At 45.8% G+C, this 17,840-nt stretch overlaps 1 protein-coding gene across 5 annotated transcripts in view; it reads right to left on the reverse strand.

The window, feature by feature from the left end:
• The window catches only part of KLHDC3 (kelch domain containing 3), a 35,652-nt gene that overhangs the window by 15,303 nt on the left and 2,509 nt on the right, over nt 1–17,840 (reverse strand). For 4 of the 5 annotated variants that reach the window (XM_074949799.1, XM_074949800.1, XM_074949796.1 and 1 more), the window contains 3 exons: nt 5,456–5,692; nt 3,654–3,830; nt 983–1,098 (listed from right to left, as the gene is read on the reverse strand). In XM_074949799.1, the coding sequence (XP_074805900.1) occupies nt 983–1,098; nt 3,654–3,830; nt 5,456–5,609 (447 nt within the window). In that variant the 5' untranslated portion in view covers nt 5,610–5,692. Of the gene's footprint in view, nt 1–982; nt 1,099–3,653; nt 3,831–5,455; nt 5,693–13,986; nt 14,033–17,840 lie in introns of those variants that run through there. The other variant, XM_074949798.1, reaches the window with a different exon arrangement.

Raw genomic sequence — 17,840 nt, forward strand, 5'->3', positions numbered from 1 at the left:
AAATACAAATGGCAATTTTCCATGGCTCGAATCTTGGCCAAATCGAGGTGGATTTTCACAGGGTATCTTTCCCTTTGACCCTAGAACAGATGTCAATTTAGAGACTTGGCTCCAAACCTTTGAGGTGCTCAATTTGTTGTCAAGAACAAGCTAATTGTTTTTGCTTATTCCCCCCCACACCCCGAAATATTCCACATGACGCACAGACCAAGCCTAAAACATTTCAGCTGTAACTCTTGAAATCTGGCCAAGTTATCAGGAACTAAAACAAGGGGATTATGCTGGAAAGTGTTCAGCACAGTGGTGCTGGAACATTTGTAGCAGTGGAGGTGCTGAAAGTCAGCTCCCTTACCCCTGTCCTCCCGCCCCGCCTCCACACTGACGCTGGGAGCAGGGGACCCGGAGAGCGGTAAGGGGGCCGAGGTCACAGGTGGGGGCAGGCATGGGGCCAGGAGCAGAGCCCTGGGCAGGGGCCGGCAGCCGGGACCCCACATGTGGGCCAAGAGCAGACCCCCAGCCCTGGGGCCAGGCCCTGGGAGTGGAGCCCCTACTGAGCGGGGAGCCAGGCATGGGGCCAGCAGCTAGGGAGCAGGACCGGTGGCCAGGGCCCCAGGAGCAGAGCCCCGGGCATGAAGCCAGCAGCTGGGACCTGAGCCCCAGGTGAGATGAGGTGAGGGGCTGGGGAATGGAGTATGGGCAGAGGCCCGGGATCAGGGCACAGGCGCACGAAGCACCCCCAGGTTTTACGCACAGAGCCAGTGGCTGGGGAGTGGGGCCAGTGCCCCCGCATAAAACTTGGGGGTGCTGCAGCACACCCCTGCTTCTCACGCTTATGGTTCAGCGGTCTTAAATACGGGTGTTCCTCTTTTGTGCCAATAGTAGCATTCTGGTTACCAGGACAAGCAGAGAGAGTAGGGTTCCCCAGGTGTTGCCAGACTTCTCCAGACAGACAGACACACACGTTATGCCAGAGACCACCTACCAGCTGCTCATAGCCTCCGAAGATATACATGGTCTTTCTGAGGACACAAGCCGAGTGCCCATCTCTCGCTCCTGGGACCATTCCAGAGACCTTGGGCGTGAACCATTTGTGATTGTCTAAAATATAGAGACAATGGATGTTAAGAGCAGACACCAAACAGCAGACTTGGGGATGGGAGGCTGAATGGGAACAGTTCTTAGGAGGACATCCTTCCAAGGAAATAAAGGCCACCACCTCCCAAAGGAGGAAGCCATCCCCTTCCCCCTACGTCCATGCCAAAGACTGGAACTGTTGATATTGTACATGGGCCATCCGCCATGAGTGCTGGTGGGAAGCTCTCTAAGGCCAGGCCACCTGCCAGGGCTTCCACAGATAGGGGCCTTGTGGGACCTAAATTCTGTGGCAAGGCCTGCCGATTCCTGTGACAGTGATGCTGAATTCTGCAGCCATTCCGAATATGTTTTTAACAAACCCGAGTACCCCCAGTCAACACAGTACCCCTTAGGGAGCCTTTAATTTTCTATTGATGTAAAGCTCATTTGAGCAGCTCCTCAATTGTGCAGTTGCATATTTTCAGCCACCATGCTGCACAGAACTTTGTAGTGACAGTAAGCGTGGGGGCAGCATTTGAGATGCTGGCTGCCTTAGGTGGCTGAAGTATGCAGCACTCTAGAACCTTCTCAGAGGGTCAAAGGCATTTCCCACTTGCTTGCATCAGTGGATTTACTCCAAGAGCCACTGTCATGAGCAAGGGAGCCCCTCTCCCTGAATTATCTGCTCTTTCCATCATTACAGTACTTGTCCCCCTCCTGTTCACCCTTCCTCACCTGCACCTTTTCCCATCCCTCCAGAGTTTCCATCTTGCTGCCCCTCTGTTCTCCTTTCCCACAAGTCCACCTGCCCCAGTCATTTTATTCAGCTCTCTCTCTGTGAAGTGCTCCTTGGTCTGCAAGCTTTGGGGACTGACTCCATTCAGGGGAGTCTCCATGCCCAGTTAAACACATTCTCCATGCAGAGCAATGTGAAACGGAGCCAGTGAGAGACACTGCCAATCTCATGCAGGCACCTGTCCCGGGACCCCACTGACAAGCACAGATAAGCCTTGGAACAGCAGGAGATCCCCTCAGTGCTGCTAGCAGCCAGCAGCAGTGCTTATGTCAGGAAGTGGCAAAATTCGGATCTGCTCAACATTCTCCAAGAAACAAGAACTTCTCTGAACTTGGCCTCCAGCCATAGTTATCTGCCCAGACTCCAGCTGGAAGGTCAGTGAAAGCACTACGGAGACAGTAAGCAGAAAGGGAAAGTGAGCATTGCTCCCACCAGAATTCCTGCCATGCTTGGGGCCACTTCCAAAGCCAGTCATGCGATATCATAAAAAGCCCAGCCAAGAACAATATCAGAAATCAGAGATAGAGACACTTAGGACACCTGATCTAGTCCACACCTGCACCCCCACTCGTCAGAGCAGGCCTATACCCTGCAGCAGTCCTCAGGTCTTTGTGCAATCTAAAGTGACTCACCCAATGGGGCTTCCATCACTTCCTCTGCGTGAAGCAGGATTAGCAGTGCCCACTTTCCAGGCTTGGAGAGGAACTGGCACATGTGCATGGAAGACTGGGCAGGTTTTGGACTAGGACAGAAGCCTGGGGCCTTTCCATCAGTTTTCACTTAACACTACTCCTAAACAGCTTTAGCCAGCAGCTGCATAGGGCCAGCTGCTTCAGGCCCTTTGTGTCTGCAATGGTTTGCTAGGGCTGCCCTCTCCAGCTGGGCTTGTCAGAAGAGAGAGAGCTCCAACAGCAGCCTGAGTAAAGAGCCCATGCAGCAAGCCATTCCCTCCAGACCTCAAAAGGGGTAGGCAACTAATATCCCTCTAATTTCACCCCGAGAGCCTATTTCTCTTCAGTCCGTGAATCCTACTTGCCTCCACATCCCCTTTGTCATTCTTCTGAAATCTCTCTTCACCTATTCCCTGATGCCCTAGTTCTGATCTGCCCCACCAGCTGCAAGTCACCCAACACCCATCAAGCCCACTCAGACCCCTTCATTGCTTCCTCACTGTGCTGAAGTGCCTCCTTCTTACCTTCCAGGCTCCACCCAGCTCTGACCAGACCTGCTTACTGCCGCCCCCCCTCTTACTCACTACAACCTCTGTATCCTGTTCCTGCTTTTGTCTTTGATCCCACATGGCATTAAGGGCTGCACAGAAGAACAGCTTCCCTCTCCTGGAGCATCCACCCTCTTCAAGAGCTCACTCGCCCTCAAACTTTTTCCAGCAATCGTTATGCAGAGTTGTTTTTCACAAGAAGGAAGAACTGTGATTTTAGTTAAGACAAAAGGGAACTCAAAGCATTCAAGAGTCTAATTAATTCTAATTTCCCATTAGAAAAGAGCTAAATAGCTGTCATTCCTAGTTCAAAAGCAACACAGAGTCAAACATGCAAATACATCCAATGCTGCTAAGCTAGCCAGAGATCCCATCTCTCACATGCTCCAAGTAAAAGGCAGTTTCCCAGCCTCTTGCAGTGTTTCTCTAAAGAGCAAACCGCAGCCATCACTTCATGGGGACACCTAGTGGGGGAGCACAACACTACTGCCATGAAACCATGGGGAGGGCGGTATTGTCTCCAAGAGCACTCAAGGTGGGGAAGGGCGAAAATCTGGCACTTACTGACATCAAAGGCGTAGAGAACATTGCAGGCTCCCTCAGTGTCGTTACGGCCTCCCCATATGTAGATGGTATCATCAATCAGCACAGCTGAGTGCCCATACCTCATATAGGGCACCTCCCTCACGTGGTCCCGGCTGTTTGTCCACACTGGCGGCAGCTTGGTCCAGCGCAGAGACACTGAAAGCAGAAGCCCCAGATTGTTACTTTGCTGGCTTGCCCAGTTCACACCAGGTGTCAGGCTGCCACACAAGTGAATCCATGGAGTGAGCATGCATATATGTGGATAGAACCACTTGCAGTTATTCTGCAGCTCATTGTGGGGGTACTCTGGTAAGCAAGTAAAAAGCCTTAATTGAATTTGAACAGCAGTAGCTACAGATAACACTAATATGAAATCCTCTGTAGATACTGGTGGGTCTGCTGGCCCACCAGGGAGTATCCGAGGACGTTGCAGAGAAGCTGAGTGATTTCTCTGCATCAGATTTCATCACACAGGGTGTCAGAGGAGACAACTACTCCAGCCAATTCTATTCAGGTAATAGACGCGTGACACTATCAGACAGATGTCAGAGAGTAAGGTCTGGAGAGACTAATCAGTTGAAGAACAGCATAGCCCCTCGGATCAGATGGTATATTCAAGGATTCTGAAGGAATTTAAGAATGAAGTTACTGTACCTACGTTTAGCAGAGTTCCTTGGAATTTTACCTGTTACTGAGGTTAGATTCACTGGTCTATTAGGTGAAATGATTAGATATAGAATTACCATGAGCAGGAAGAGGGGGAGAGAAGTGACATGACAACATATGGAGACCACAGTTCTTTAGATAAGTCAAGGCTGGAGACATTTGTATGGAACCTCAGATGGACCCAACAAAGCTAGGTGAATGGGTAGCATAAAATTCACTGAAGGCAAATGCAAGGTAATAGTCATTGGAAGGAATAATTTGAACTACTCTTGGACATTACTGGTTCTAAGTTGTGGGACACTCAAAATCTCTATGCTATGTGCAGCAACCAGAAGAGCAGACAAGATGTCAGGATGCATAAGGAATGAAACAAAGTAACACAGATTATAATGCCAACATATAAATCAATGCCACAGCCTACCATCTCCTAGCATACTGTTTTCAGTTCTGTTCTCAGTGGAGGGGAGGTTAGACATTGATAAGGAAAGTGATTAGAGGCACAAACACTTTCACATGAAGAGAGATTCCTAAGATTGGGATTGTTTAGAAAGGAAGCAAATAATGTACAAGATGTGGTAACATCCAAAACAACAAATGGCATAGGAAAAAGGAAACAGGGCGCTGCTATCTACCTTTTCATAATAAGAGGAAAACAAGGGGACATTCAGTGAAATTGAAAGGCAACAAAGCAATATATTTAGAAAATTGCTACAAGGAAATATTTTTACATAGCACCCACTTAGCCTGTGGCACTCATTGCCACAAGGGGTCATTGAGGTCAAGAGCTGAGCAGGAGTTAAAAACCATACATGTATATGAATAATGAAAACATCCATATTCCATTAGACAGGATAAAAGGATTTGGATTTTTATATAGAAAGGGTTAAGAACCCTCTTGCTTCAGTGCTATGTGTTTTATAGGGGAGAAGATTGCAATTCACAAGGATCAGTGCTCTCCAAGCTGAGCACCAGTGGTGCACGTGTCTCATATTTGACCTGCATACTGCAGCTACCGTCAAGAGAAATGAGAGTTTGACAATATAACCTGATAACTGAGGCATGGGAATTCCAGCCTCTGCCAGCCCACGGCAGCCGCAAGGATGGAGTGCTCTTACCTGCATTAAATACGTGGACATCAATCTGCCGCAGAGTCTCATAGTCTTCACCAGAACAATACCCGCCAAAGGAATACACTTTATGGCCAACAGCCACAGCAGCGTGGTTCACTCTCCGAGGCCCACCTTCCAAGTGCACAGTCCACCGTAACATTCCCTTCTGTGAATGATCTATCCTTCAAAGCTAGAGGGCGCTACAGACTCATGCCCATAGGGCTGGGCTGAAGCCATTTAATTCTGCAACAGAGACAGAATGCAATGCTCAGAAGATAGATCCCCACTCTCAATGTCTCCCCATGCTCTGTGTATGCCAGCTACGAAGGAAACACTTCTCTCAAGCCAACAGCTTTCCCACCGGAGAAGATTTTAAATATCTGTTTAGAACATGCATACAAAGGGTCTTCCCACCCTTGCTTGGTATGGGGGTATTTGTGACTACGTCCGCTGTATCTACTATGAGGGGATCTTAAAGGGAGCCTGCAGGCTAGCTGCTTCTGGAGAAAGGAACCTGGGGCAGGATGGGGCTATTTCAGACACTACAGAATGTGGCAAAAGCAGGACAGTTCATCATGTCAGCCTCAGTGACACCAGGGGTTTAGATAGCTCAGGGGATGCAGAACCTTTCCTCTGTGGTCCCAAGTCCAAAACCAGGATACCAACCAACGTGAGGTCTCCCACAAGTACCGGGCCCAATCCACAATATGTGCTGGATGGTTCCTCTAAAGATTACATTGCTCAAGGAAGTAACAGTGCATGCTGGTGGCAAAGTTTATTTCCCCGACTTCCTCCTCTTAGTCAGTGCATCTTGAAGCCTGCCCAGAACAGACTACATGCCTCTGTCACTACAGCACCTTCTTCCCCTTACCCACAGCACACAGAGCGAGTAGCACAGTATGTACAAATTAACTGCAGTAAAAAAAAAAAAAAGTCACCAAGAGGCAGAAAATGTAAAGAACTAAGCCCTTAACTCCACCACACGATGCAGTGTGTATTGTTCATAACCTCTTGGGCTCACAAGGTGTTTTAAGCTATGTATTTGCCAGACTGGCAGCCCCTTCCCTCTCCCGATCACAGTGCAATGGGAGAGACTCAAGGAGCAGAGAAGCCCCATGGGAGGTCCTTGCTCAACCTGTATTGGGAATTTCTGATCGTATCTTTTGATTAGCTCATATTTTCACTCACACTGAGCCCAATGCTACAATGGGGAAAAGGAAGGCAGGGGAGGAAGAGAGAATTATAGATAGCATTTACTTCCATCTCCAACCAGCCTGGTACCCACTGCTAGGAGAACCACAGTAAGTTAAAGCAGCAGCCCATGGCCCTTCTACGGCAAGTCAGAGCATGCTATGAATTTGTACAGCACACGTCAGAAGTATTTGGCAAACCCCCAAGAAGTGCACACAGAGGCAATTTTTCCATTCACTTTATTTTCTTCCTCTTCAAATTGAGCAAACGCACCAGCTCTTGCATTTATATGGTCCCCATCACCATCATAGGCAAGTATCACATTGTTTATTCTCAACACCCCATGAAGTAGGAAAGTGGAACTATCCCCTGTTTTATGACCAGGGAATGGAGGCTCTGGGCAAGCTGTTTAACCTTTTTAAGTCACAGGTGGTGTGTGGCAGTTTGAGGATTGAAACAGGCTAGGTTTCCAACTTCAGCCACTTTTGTAGCCCTGTTTAATAGTGACTAGAAACCCTACTTCCACCCCATTCTGTCTTAACAAAAGCGAGGCAGAAGGGACTCTGCTTGAGGGTGACTTTTGAAGTTTGAAAAGAGAAAGCATAGGAAGTTTCAGCCACAAGATGTTTTCAGAAAGTTTGAGCAGTAATACATTGGAAACTGCTCCATAACCTTAAGCACAGTGGAGGCTAACAGTCAGCTATTACACAAAGGCACGAGAATGCTACACAAGAAAAGCAAGAAGAGCAATAACCACCACCATTAAATTAACACCAATAGTAGTTAGAGACTTTAGCCATTTTTCTCTTCCTGTTATCGCTGGTAACTTGGCCCTCCACAAGTTAATAAGCCAACAAAATTCACTCCAGAGTATTTCCCCAGCAGAGCAGCAGTCTGAGAACTAGTTCTCCACCCGAACCCAAGCTGTAGGCAACACTCCAAGCCATTTCTGGAACAATTCCAAACTTCACCTACATCAACAGTTTTTCTTCTCACCAGCCAACTCCCATTGTATAAGCTCCCCACAAAAGCTACAGAACATCCCTCAGGGAGTTGCCATGGTGACTGCTAGGGTCACCATTAGACTAGTTGGTGATTTCAAGTCTAGCCATTCAACAGTCACAGAGCTGAGAGTGGCTTAGCCCACTTCCTAGGGGACTGACAGCCATGTCACAATTGGATTGACCTTATTAGAAGCCAAGGATTTAACAGGTCAGTTGCTGCAGGACATGCACCCATAACCATCTTGTGCCTAGCTAAAGAGAGGAAGCCTCATGTCTCCCTGCTGCTGGGAGCAGGCTCTTGCATCTCTCTCAGCTGAGCAGAAGAAAGGTGGGAAAAGATAAGTTCCAAAAGCATGGAAATCTGAATTCTCCCATTGGATATTATAGCCTGGTTGACATGCAAGGCAGGGACCCACTTATTAGCAGCAAACATGTAAACCTCCTCTCCTGAGGTACTCATAACACCTTCGGAACCTTCTCCTTGCAACTGGATCCGAGCTGGGCTGAGGTTGGACAGGTTGAACAGACTCAATGGAGCCATCTGAGTTAGCCAAGTACATGGGGATGGGGAACACACTTTCTGCTTTAAGAACTCTTCGGCTTTTTTTCTCCCCCACTGACCCATCACCAAAGCAGCTGTTTCAAGCTGCTCAGTCAGTTGGTAGCCTCCTAAACAATGTGACTCTTCCTCATTGAAAGTATTAAAAGCGTAAAGTCTGTGTTCGCACTTATGCGGAGACATGCTGTCCGGTGCTGTAGAAAGGAGAGCCTCAGACTCAACCGTCTCTGGTTTCAGTAATCTGGTGATAATTTCATGGGAGAGCACAGTGAACGCTTTCACACAGCCCAAAATCTTAAGAAAGCAACTGTGAGCTGAGCTGCTACAGTTAAACCAGAATATGCCAGCAGGCAGGATTCGGTGCAAAAGCACAGCCACAGTTAAGTGAAAAAGGAAGAGTAGCACCTGTCACTTTAATCTTGTAGTACAGATACATTAACGCTCCACCCCCAACACACCCCCATGGCGGCGAGAGTCACAGCCCTGGTCAACTCACTGGGGGGAGGGCCAGCTCCAGGCCCCAGCTTTCCAAGCAGGTGCTTGGGGCGGCATTTTTAATGGGGCAGCAGTCCGTGTCCCGCGATGGCAAATCAGCGGCAGCTCCGCCGCTCTTCCCGCCGCAGCGGCTTTCGGCGGCAGCTCCACCACTGTTGCGGCAGCGGCAATTTGGCGATGACTGCTTGGAGTGGCAAAATTGGTAGAGCCACCCCTGACTGGGGGATTCGCACGACGGGGCTCCAGATAGCAGCGTAGACATTCCCACTCAGGCTGCAGCCCAGGCTTTGAAACCCAGTGAGGTTTCAAAGACTGGGCTCCAGACTGAGCCTGAATGTCTACACTGCTATTTTCAGCCCTTCAGCACAAATCAGCCAACCCAGGCTCTGAGACTTGCTGCCATTGGGGGGGGGGGGCAGAGTAGATGGACCTTAGTTATACTTCTGCGCAAAGAGTCTCTGCTTCACAGATTTTTTTTCCCCTCCTTTTTTCCTTTAAAAAGTAAGGTAAATGGAAGAGAGGTAGATAACCTAGACACACAAGCCTGCCACAGCACATGTGCTGCAGCCAAGAATGTATGAAAAGTATGCCCTTACAGAGACCATATTAGGCTGCAAGTGACGCTACTGAACTCTCCTCAGCCTGCCTGGCACATTGTACAGTAGCAAAGGCAGAAGCTGCATTTGACAGCGCAGTATGTTCTCCATACACCCACAGCCCTAAAGCTTGTTGTTTTGTTAAGCATAGCTGATTGGTAATGGATTCTTAAAGCCATATTAAGCAGTAAGCACCAATCTACAGCATTTGTTAATTCTTTATCCCTTACAAGGCCATAGCAAGTCTTGCTGTTGCCTGTAAAGTTTTATATTTTGTCAGGTTTGTTAATCATTCAACATAAAGTTGCACTTTGAACCTTTTTGAATAATGAAACGTATGGCATTTTAAAAAGTGGGTTCTATTGCAGACACAGAAGCTTTCAGTAGAAGAACATTTTCAGTCTTTTAGAGGACTGATGATACACGAATTTAAAAAAAGTTTGCATAGTGGGTGGTGTTTGGGAGGATTCTGTCCTAGACAGACCCAATCAGGGAGTAGAATTAGGCCACTACAAACTGCTTTTGAAAATCCCACCTACACTATTTATACGTGAAGCCCTAACTCATCCTGATGCAAGTTTCAAGTCACACAGGACAAAGTTTTCAAACACATCCCTAAAAAGTAGAGACCTACATCAAAGCAAAGTCAATAAGAGTTGGGTGTTCATCACCTTTGAAAAGAAATCAGGCCATTTGGATTACGTGACTAACTTTAGGCACCCATATTTGAAAGTGTTCATCTAAGTTTGTAACAAAAATATAATAACTATTAACACACAATATGAATGACAATGAAACATTATCTGTATTTTATATCTTTACAAACAGAACCAAGCGTACATATCATGGTTAAGTATTAATTCATTTTCAAGCCTCTCACCTCTTTACACGCCCATTTCTATTAAATACAAGATCTTTTCAAGACCTCAACATAGAAGATTAAACAATTATACCGTTAGCAATACACAACATGGCTTCTAATTTGCATAATCAACATTCATAAAAGTACAAGGAAGACCAAGGAATGAACCAGGGGATTATCTCCACTCTCACCTTCACCTCCAGGCCAGCCAAAGAGCTGTTGCAAAACCCATCTTCCTTTTCTTCCACTGTCTCCATCACTCCCTTCTAGATCCCTCAGTGGCTGCCTGTCTTTTGCCACACTGTATTCAAACTGCTTGGCCTCCCCTTCCATGTGGGGCATAACCTCATCCCTTCCTCTCATTACCTACTCCTCCCTTGATCTCCTCCACCTGCTCTCTGCTTCCCTACCTTCTTTTATGCTTGAACCTCTTCTATTTCTTGTCCACCAAGCATCCTCTTTCACCTCATATGCCTCCTTAAAACCCACTTCTCATGTGCTGCCTCCCATCCAGATCTCCCTCACCATCTTTTATCTGACTGGCTCTCCTCCCCATATAGCCTACACATGAAAATCAAATTCAGTGGTTTGGAGCAGGCACTTGACCTCTCATAGGTTTGCACATGTAGCAGCAAACTTCACAGGTACCTGTTACTTCATGGGTAATATTACAGTAAAGAAGGGCCAAGGTAAAGTTCCATTTCTAAGTTTTAGTTTCTAGTATTAAGTTACTAGTTAAAATATTTTAGTTAGGAATAATATTTATACCACCTTTCAAGAGATTTTCTAAGTCATGCATGTTCCACTGTTCCTGTGAAGATATTTCACATGAAGGAACAAGTTCACAATCTTAATATTAATAAAAAAAAATCCTCAGGCATATAGCTTTAAGTGTTAAGAATTTTTCAGAGAGCATTAAGAGGTCACAATTTCTAACTTTCACTAAACCTTCTCTTTCATATTTTGTTAGGGTTGAATCACTTTTTGGTCATTTGAATTGCTTAGACACAGTACACCATCATCACTCCACAGTTTAACAGATCCCCTGTCTTTGGGAGGGAGAAACATTGACTGGATGACATTGCAATGAATGCTTGGTTTCTTTATGGTGTTGGATCATATTAAAGAAGTTCTGTATTAAAATCACATACGAGTTTGATTCCCCATAGTTTAAATTCCAGGGTATTAATTATTAAGAGGTCTCTTGGTTTTTGGTACTGTTTCTCTCCCTCTATGTGTGAAACTTGCAAGCTGCTAATTGTGTTAGTACATTCTAAGACAGAGTCTGTTCTCAAAGCAATTCTTTGTAACAACAACTACTCACACAGAGAGAGACTCAAAGCAATACTTTGTAACAACAGAAACAGCAGAGACTCCCTGCCCTTTTGCTGTATTCATCTCGCTCTGTTAACAATTGTGATTAAAATAGAGATAGAGGATGTATGTGGATGGATGCTTGGTGTGGATAATAACTGAATGATCAGGGAGGTGCCAGCCTAAGAATCCAGTGTCCATCAGCTGAAGAAGGACTGAAGTGGAAATAACGAGAGGACCCCCGGAGGGCAGACTGGAATCCACCCAACAGCCTCAAGAATGGGAGAACCAAAGAACAAGATAACATCTGGCAGCACGGAGCCATCAGGAATGTGCCATCTGCTGATTGATTCAGCAACAGCATGATGAAGCAATTCCCAGACTGGCACAGGAAGAAATTCCTATAAAAATGGACTCTAGAAAGTGAGAACTTTGGGGTATGATTCTGCAAACCAACTTCCAGGAGCATCAGATGACCATCTGACAAGACCCTGCTCCCTCCTCACGTCTAGGCCACCTGGCCAGTGGCTTGGCATGAGCAACTCTAAGGCTGGTAACTATGATAACAACCTTGCAGAACCTGTGCGTGTGTGTGTGTATGAATGAATGAGTGAATAAATATGAAATTGAATGGAATGTTATAGCTATAACTAACTGCTTACTATGATTCTTTCTGTATTCACAATAAATGTGGCATTTTGCCTTTTCCCCTTTAATAAGATCCTGCTGGTTTTCATTTTATTGGTAGAACAATGGAAATACCTGGCTAAGGAGACGTATATCAAAAACACCTGCCCATAAGTTTTCCAAAATGTACAGAATTGTATACAGACTTCCTCGGGGATCTTTCGTTAGAGACTGGCAGCAAAACAATTAGCAGCATGAAACTACTTCCACGTGGACATATTGACAGCTATTTACTTTAAAGATGAGACAACTAAGAAGGTACATAGAAGATCTAGAACAATTAATGGTATAGATAAGGTAGATCAGGCTATTCTATTTGCCCTATTCTTCCACTCTAATACAACTGTGAAGTTAAAAGGTCGCAAATTCAAAACTGAGCAAAGGAAATACTTTTTCACACAGTGCAATTTAATTTTCTGGCAGTGAGCTCCACTAGCTATCACTGAGGCCAAAAGCTTAGGAGGATTCAAAAATGGATTAACTTTTGTATAGCTAATGAGACTATCCTGAATTACAACACTAAGGATTAAACAAGGATAAAGTTTGGAAGGGATACCAGCCCTGGAGCATCAGGGCTTAAACCAGTCACTCACTGCCAGGAGGTCAGATACTTCCCTATGAGCAGGTTATTCCATAAACTGCTACTGCAGCACTCCTTTCCTCTTCCTCTGAAGCTCCTCGCACTGACCACTGGTGGTGTCCTACCTCAGGGTGATAATGATCTGATTCGGCATGGCAATTAAAATGTTCTGTGTAATTTAAGCTCTCCTTGGTCATATTCCTAGTTCTTTGTAAGGGACAAGGAGATTAATTCAAAAGAGTTAATAAAAGATTAGCAAGAATGAACTGCTGGTATTTAATGAAAATGCACAAAATCCTTCTTCTGTTCCACAGAAGCTCTTTGGAGCTGACACACTGGCCACATAGGTTTTACTTTAATTGCTGAAGGGATACAAGTGTTAGTTATTTGATGCAAGAGTAGCAAGGGGCAGCCCAATGACAGTATGCAAAGAGCCCATCATCACTGCCAGGGTGGCAGGTGGGCATGGCACTCAGCCATAATGGAAGTTTCTCTAAGGACAATCAGCAGAGAAAATGATAGTATTTAGATACTCATTAAGAATGGGACAACTCACTCCTGAGAGCCAGTAACATTTAGATAGTAACTTGTGACTAAAAGGGTAACAAGCTTCCCCTCCCCCCCAAAGGAAAGCTACATTCTGTAGAAAATAGGAGTCTTTAATCCTTAGAATACAGAACGTGTATGGCTATTTCTACCATCCCTGACTATAGAGCTGTTTAAAGCATATGCATAACTCAGAGAACCAGTCCTCAATCAAGTTGTGACAGCCTAACAAAGTTGTGTGTCCTTGCACAGGACTACAATTACAGCTATAAATTACATCAGAAAAGTATGTTCTGAAACAGCAATAGCTATTTGACCAAATTGGTCACAATTAGCCCATGCACCAGTTCTCAAGTTTGACTCTATAAAACTGGTGTTATTAGGAGTGAACAAAAATGGCTGCACTTTTTGCAAAAGTAAGAAATTTCATGTTTTCATTGCTGGAATGAGAGCATGCTGCTGAGCTGGCTCGCCAACCTGTGCGCCAAGGAAATGGACGCTAAAGCCATTTCTAGCAAGTGCTCAGATTTGTCTGATTGCACAGATCCAGCTCTTCCCCCCCTTAATCCCCAAACCAGATGGGAAGACCCAGCAATAAGCAGTCTGGATTTCCCAAGCCCCACCCTGCTAAGGACTCCCCAAGCAGCAGGGAATCTGCACCGGCTGTCTCTGTAAAAGTGCCTGAAGGAGAGAAAGTCCCTACCGTGCTACTGCCTTAGTCCTCAACGCTCCGTGTCCCGAGATGTGCCAGCCACAAGGTTTAATAGCACTTAAAATAGCCCCAGCCAGCTTGAAGCAGTCCATATAGACTGTTCTATTTCAGGCACATCCAACTTACAGTTAGATCCAGCCACAGAGTAATCCAGCTTCTACACTCACTCCTGACATTTACGCACTGCTTTGGCTATTTGTTCCAAGGCAGCAGGAAAGACAGGGACTGTGTCTACATAAGTGTATTTACTGGCTTTTTCAGCACAAACCCAGTTACACTAGATTTGGTTACAATGGTGCTGCTAAACAGCCACTAAATTTGCTAACACAAATACAAGCCTTGAGGCTTGTTCAAGACACCAGGTACCTCTTGAAGCTCATCACTTCAGAGAGCAGAAACTCACCCAGGTTTACCTGCAGGCAGATATCAGCACTGCCCCTGTTTATATCTCATTTCCCATCTCCTGCCATTATTCTGTTTAGCTTTTGTGCCAGATAATATCAATTCCCATGATGCTTCTTTCTTTGCTTTGTCCCACAAATGCATCTGCACTTTCTTCCAGGATCCCCTTATGCCTAGAATGTCTCCCAACTTTCCACATCACACAAATTCCCTCTCCCCAAAAACCCAGTTCTTCCCCAGTCTCTGCAGCACAGTCACTATCTCACACCAACCTAACATCTACATAAGTAGACCTCAAACAGAGGACACACACAAGGTGCACCCTGGGAAAACAAGCAGCCTCATTCACCATTTTATGCAAACCTCCCTTCCTCCCACCTGAAGTCCTCTCTCCCTGTATCACGTCATGTCACACTTCATCCCGATTGTCAAATCTTCAGGAGAGACTATTTCCTTATTCTCTATAAGACACAACGCATGGCTAAAAATGTTGCTACAACGAAGGTCACCACATAACCGTTGGGTCACCTCACCTGGGCTAGAAAAGCGACGGCAGGAGATTTAAAAACAAGTATTTTAGTTGGATTAACTTCAACTTGGATGAAAGATTTCAGCAGCTAATACTGTGTACACACCTCGCCACACCCTCTGCAGGCAGATCATCCAAGTATCTCCAGACAGCATCATCTTGTGATCTGGACAAAGTACTGAGAGCCTGAAGATGCTGAGTTCCAAATCACAGCTCTGACAGTGATTCCCTGAGAGCCCTTGGGCACGTCCCTTCTTCTCTGCATCCATTTTTCCCTTCTATAAAATGGAACAATACTGACCTTCCCCATGGAGTGGGGGCTGAGAGAGTTAATGGTTATGAAGTGCTTTGGGGATTAGTACTAAAGTTACAGTTATACCAGTATCCCCTGAATAATGACCACAGACATTACGCCATCTCCACAGCCTCCTGAACAGATACTGAACCTCCTGCACAATGCAGGCTACACCCCAGCTTTTCTGCCCATCTCATTACAAACTTCCCTATGTAATTCCTTCCCTTTTCCAGTATCTCCAGCAATCATCAGAAGAGGTTACCACATAGAGGACATAAATCCCCTCCCCCAGATTCCCAGGATACCCCATGAAGTCTTATTTGCTGTTTGTTCAGAGCTCTCAGGGAATCTCTGAGGGCAGCTGTGACATGCATAAGATACTCAGGACTCCCACAGAAACCTGCTATAAACAGAAATGATGATACCACACAAGGCAACTGAATTGCTCTGGAGGAAAAAAACCACCTCTCTCAAACCAAGGACATGTCTAACCAGAGTGACTGGAAGTGAGGGTTTGCCAAACACCTGTTCAATCTCAATGTACCCCATTCACCTCCCAAAACCTCACTAAATCCATAATTAGAACTCACTCCCCTACACACAACTAGTACTTAGCAACATACAGAGAAACAGGATCACTAGGTCTCGCTGCGGGGGCTTCCCCACTCAGCCTGAGCGAGAGGATCCAACTGGAAAAATTAATCACAGAACCCCAATGAAGACATCCGGGCAACAGTGAGGTGGGGAGCAGGGGAGGTTGCACTTAATCCCTCGGGATTCATCAGAATTGAGTTTTTTGTGGAGGTGGGGGGCGATTTTATTTGATGTTTCAGGTCACTGACACTAAAACATTTCAATGAGTGTCTGATCATAATAAGGTACATACTTATACCTAACAACATTTAGCAGCACATTGTATATTGACCATACATTATTTTATTTTAATCACCACCCTTTCCCTTCCCCCTCACCACCAAGCCATTTAAACATAACCTTAATGTGATACATGTGTATCTTTAACCACTGATATTAACTTTATTGGGATGCTGAATATTTCTAGAAGGGGAGGTGTTTCAGGAGCTAGAAAATATAGGAAATTAGAGGAAGGGTGGATTGCATTTCAATTGTTGTGATCTGTTGTTCCTATAAACAAACTGATTACGCTAGAATGTTATTAGTGCAAATGCTGGACTATCACCTGGAAAGAGACCTGAAATTATCAGCTACCACAGAGTCTTTGCACAAAGTTTTCTATCAGTAGCCTGGCAGAGGGCAAAGGTCAGAGTGGGGTCTTACTGCAAGATAGCAGCAACCATGTGCTTTTAGAGTGGAAAGTAAATCCCTCAGCATTGGGTAGGCCCCGCCATGAAGAGAAACCCCCACAACCTCCCTGCATGGTGACTAATACATCTGCCACACAAGCTCAGGAAGCTATTCTGAGAAGGTTAGACTCAGATGTTCATGGAGTTTTCCATATAAGCCCTATGTCAGTCCACCCCATGGGGGCCAGTGCAGGACTGGTCCCTATGGAAGTATGTACTTAGTCCTAGTTTTAAGTGATGGGGTTACCTCCGCTTTCCTTAGGAGACTGTTCTCCAGTCAGATACATCTCAGACTTGTCTATACTTACGGCTAGATCGGCACTTCTGCAACCGATGCAGTGGTGTCGATTTAGCAGATCAGGTGAAGACCCACTAAGTCAATGACAGAGTGCTCTCCCATCAACTCCTGTACTCCAGCTCAAGAAGAGTAAGGTAAGTCAGCGGGAGAGCGTCTCCCATACAGCGGTGTCTACACCATGCTGTGTGTAAGTCGACCTAAGTTACATCAACTTCAGTTATGTAACTTACGTAACTGAAGTAGTGTAACTTAGGTCGATTTACAGCTGTAGTGTAGAACAGCCCTCACTCTCCAGAAGTCTTTCCTGAGATTCAGCCCACATTTGTTTCTTGATTTCAATCCACATTGCCAGGAACAAGCAACCTGCTAGGAGCCTATGACATATACTATCTTGCCTATGAGATGTCTGTGTAAGGACAGATTGAGGACCCTTCTGGATGCCTCTGAAAGTGGGAGCCATCAAAGATGAAGAAAGATGTTTAGTTTGGAAGAGAGGAGATTAAGGGGGAGACATGAAATACCTGAAAGGCTGCCATGGAGAAAAAAAAAAAAAATGGAGAAAAGCTGTTCTCTCTTGCCACAGTGGGCAGGACAAGAGGCAATGGGTTCAAACAGATTTAGATTAAATCTCAGGAAACACTAACTGTAAGAACAGACTGCCTAGGGAGATTGTGGAAGCTCCGTCCCTGGAGGTTTTCAAAAGGAGGCTGGAGCCATCTGTCTTGGATGGTTTAGACACAACAACTCCTGCATCTTGGCAGGGGGCTAGACGAGTAGATGACCCTGGCGGTCCTTTCTAACCCTATGATTCTAAGAACAGAAATTCAAGTTAAATAGTCATTTCTTGGCTCTGCCCTTTCAGATAAAGCTCCACTAGAAGGGGTGAAGAGGAACATTATGTCCCGGTGTGGCAGCAATGTGTGTTTTCCATTAGGGAAGAGGAAGGTAACACCTTGCCCCACCCTTCCAAGTCCTGTTGCTACAAGAGGCCCAGCTACT

Source organism: Natator depressus, chromosome 3, assembly GCF_965152275.1.
Source record: "Natator depressus isolate rNatDep1 chromosome 3, rNatDep2.hap1, whole genome shotgun sequence".
NCBI lineage: Eukaryota > Metazoa > Chordata > Testudines > Cheloniidae > Natator > Natator depressus.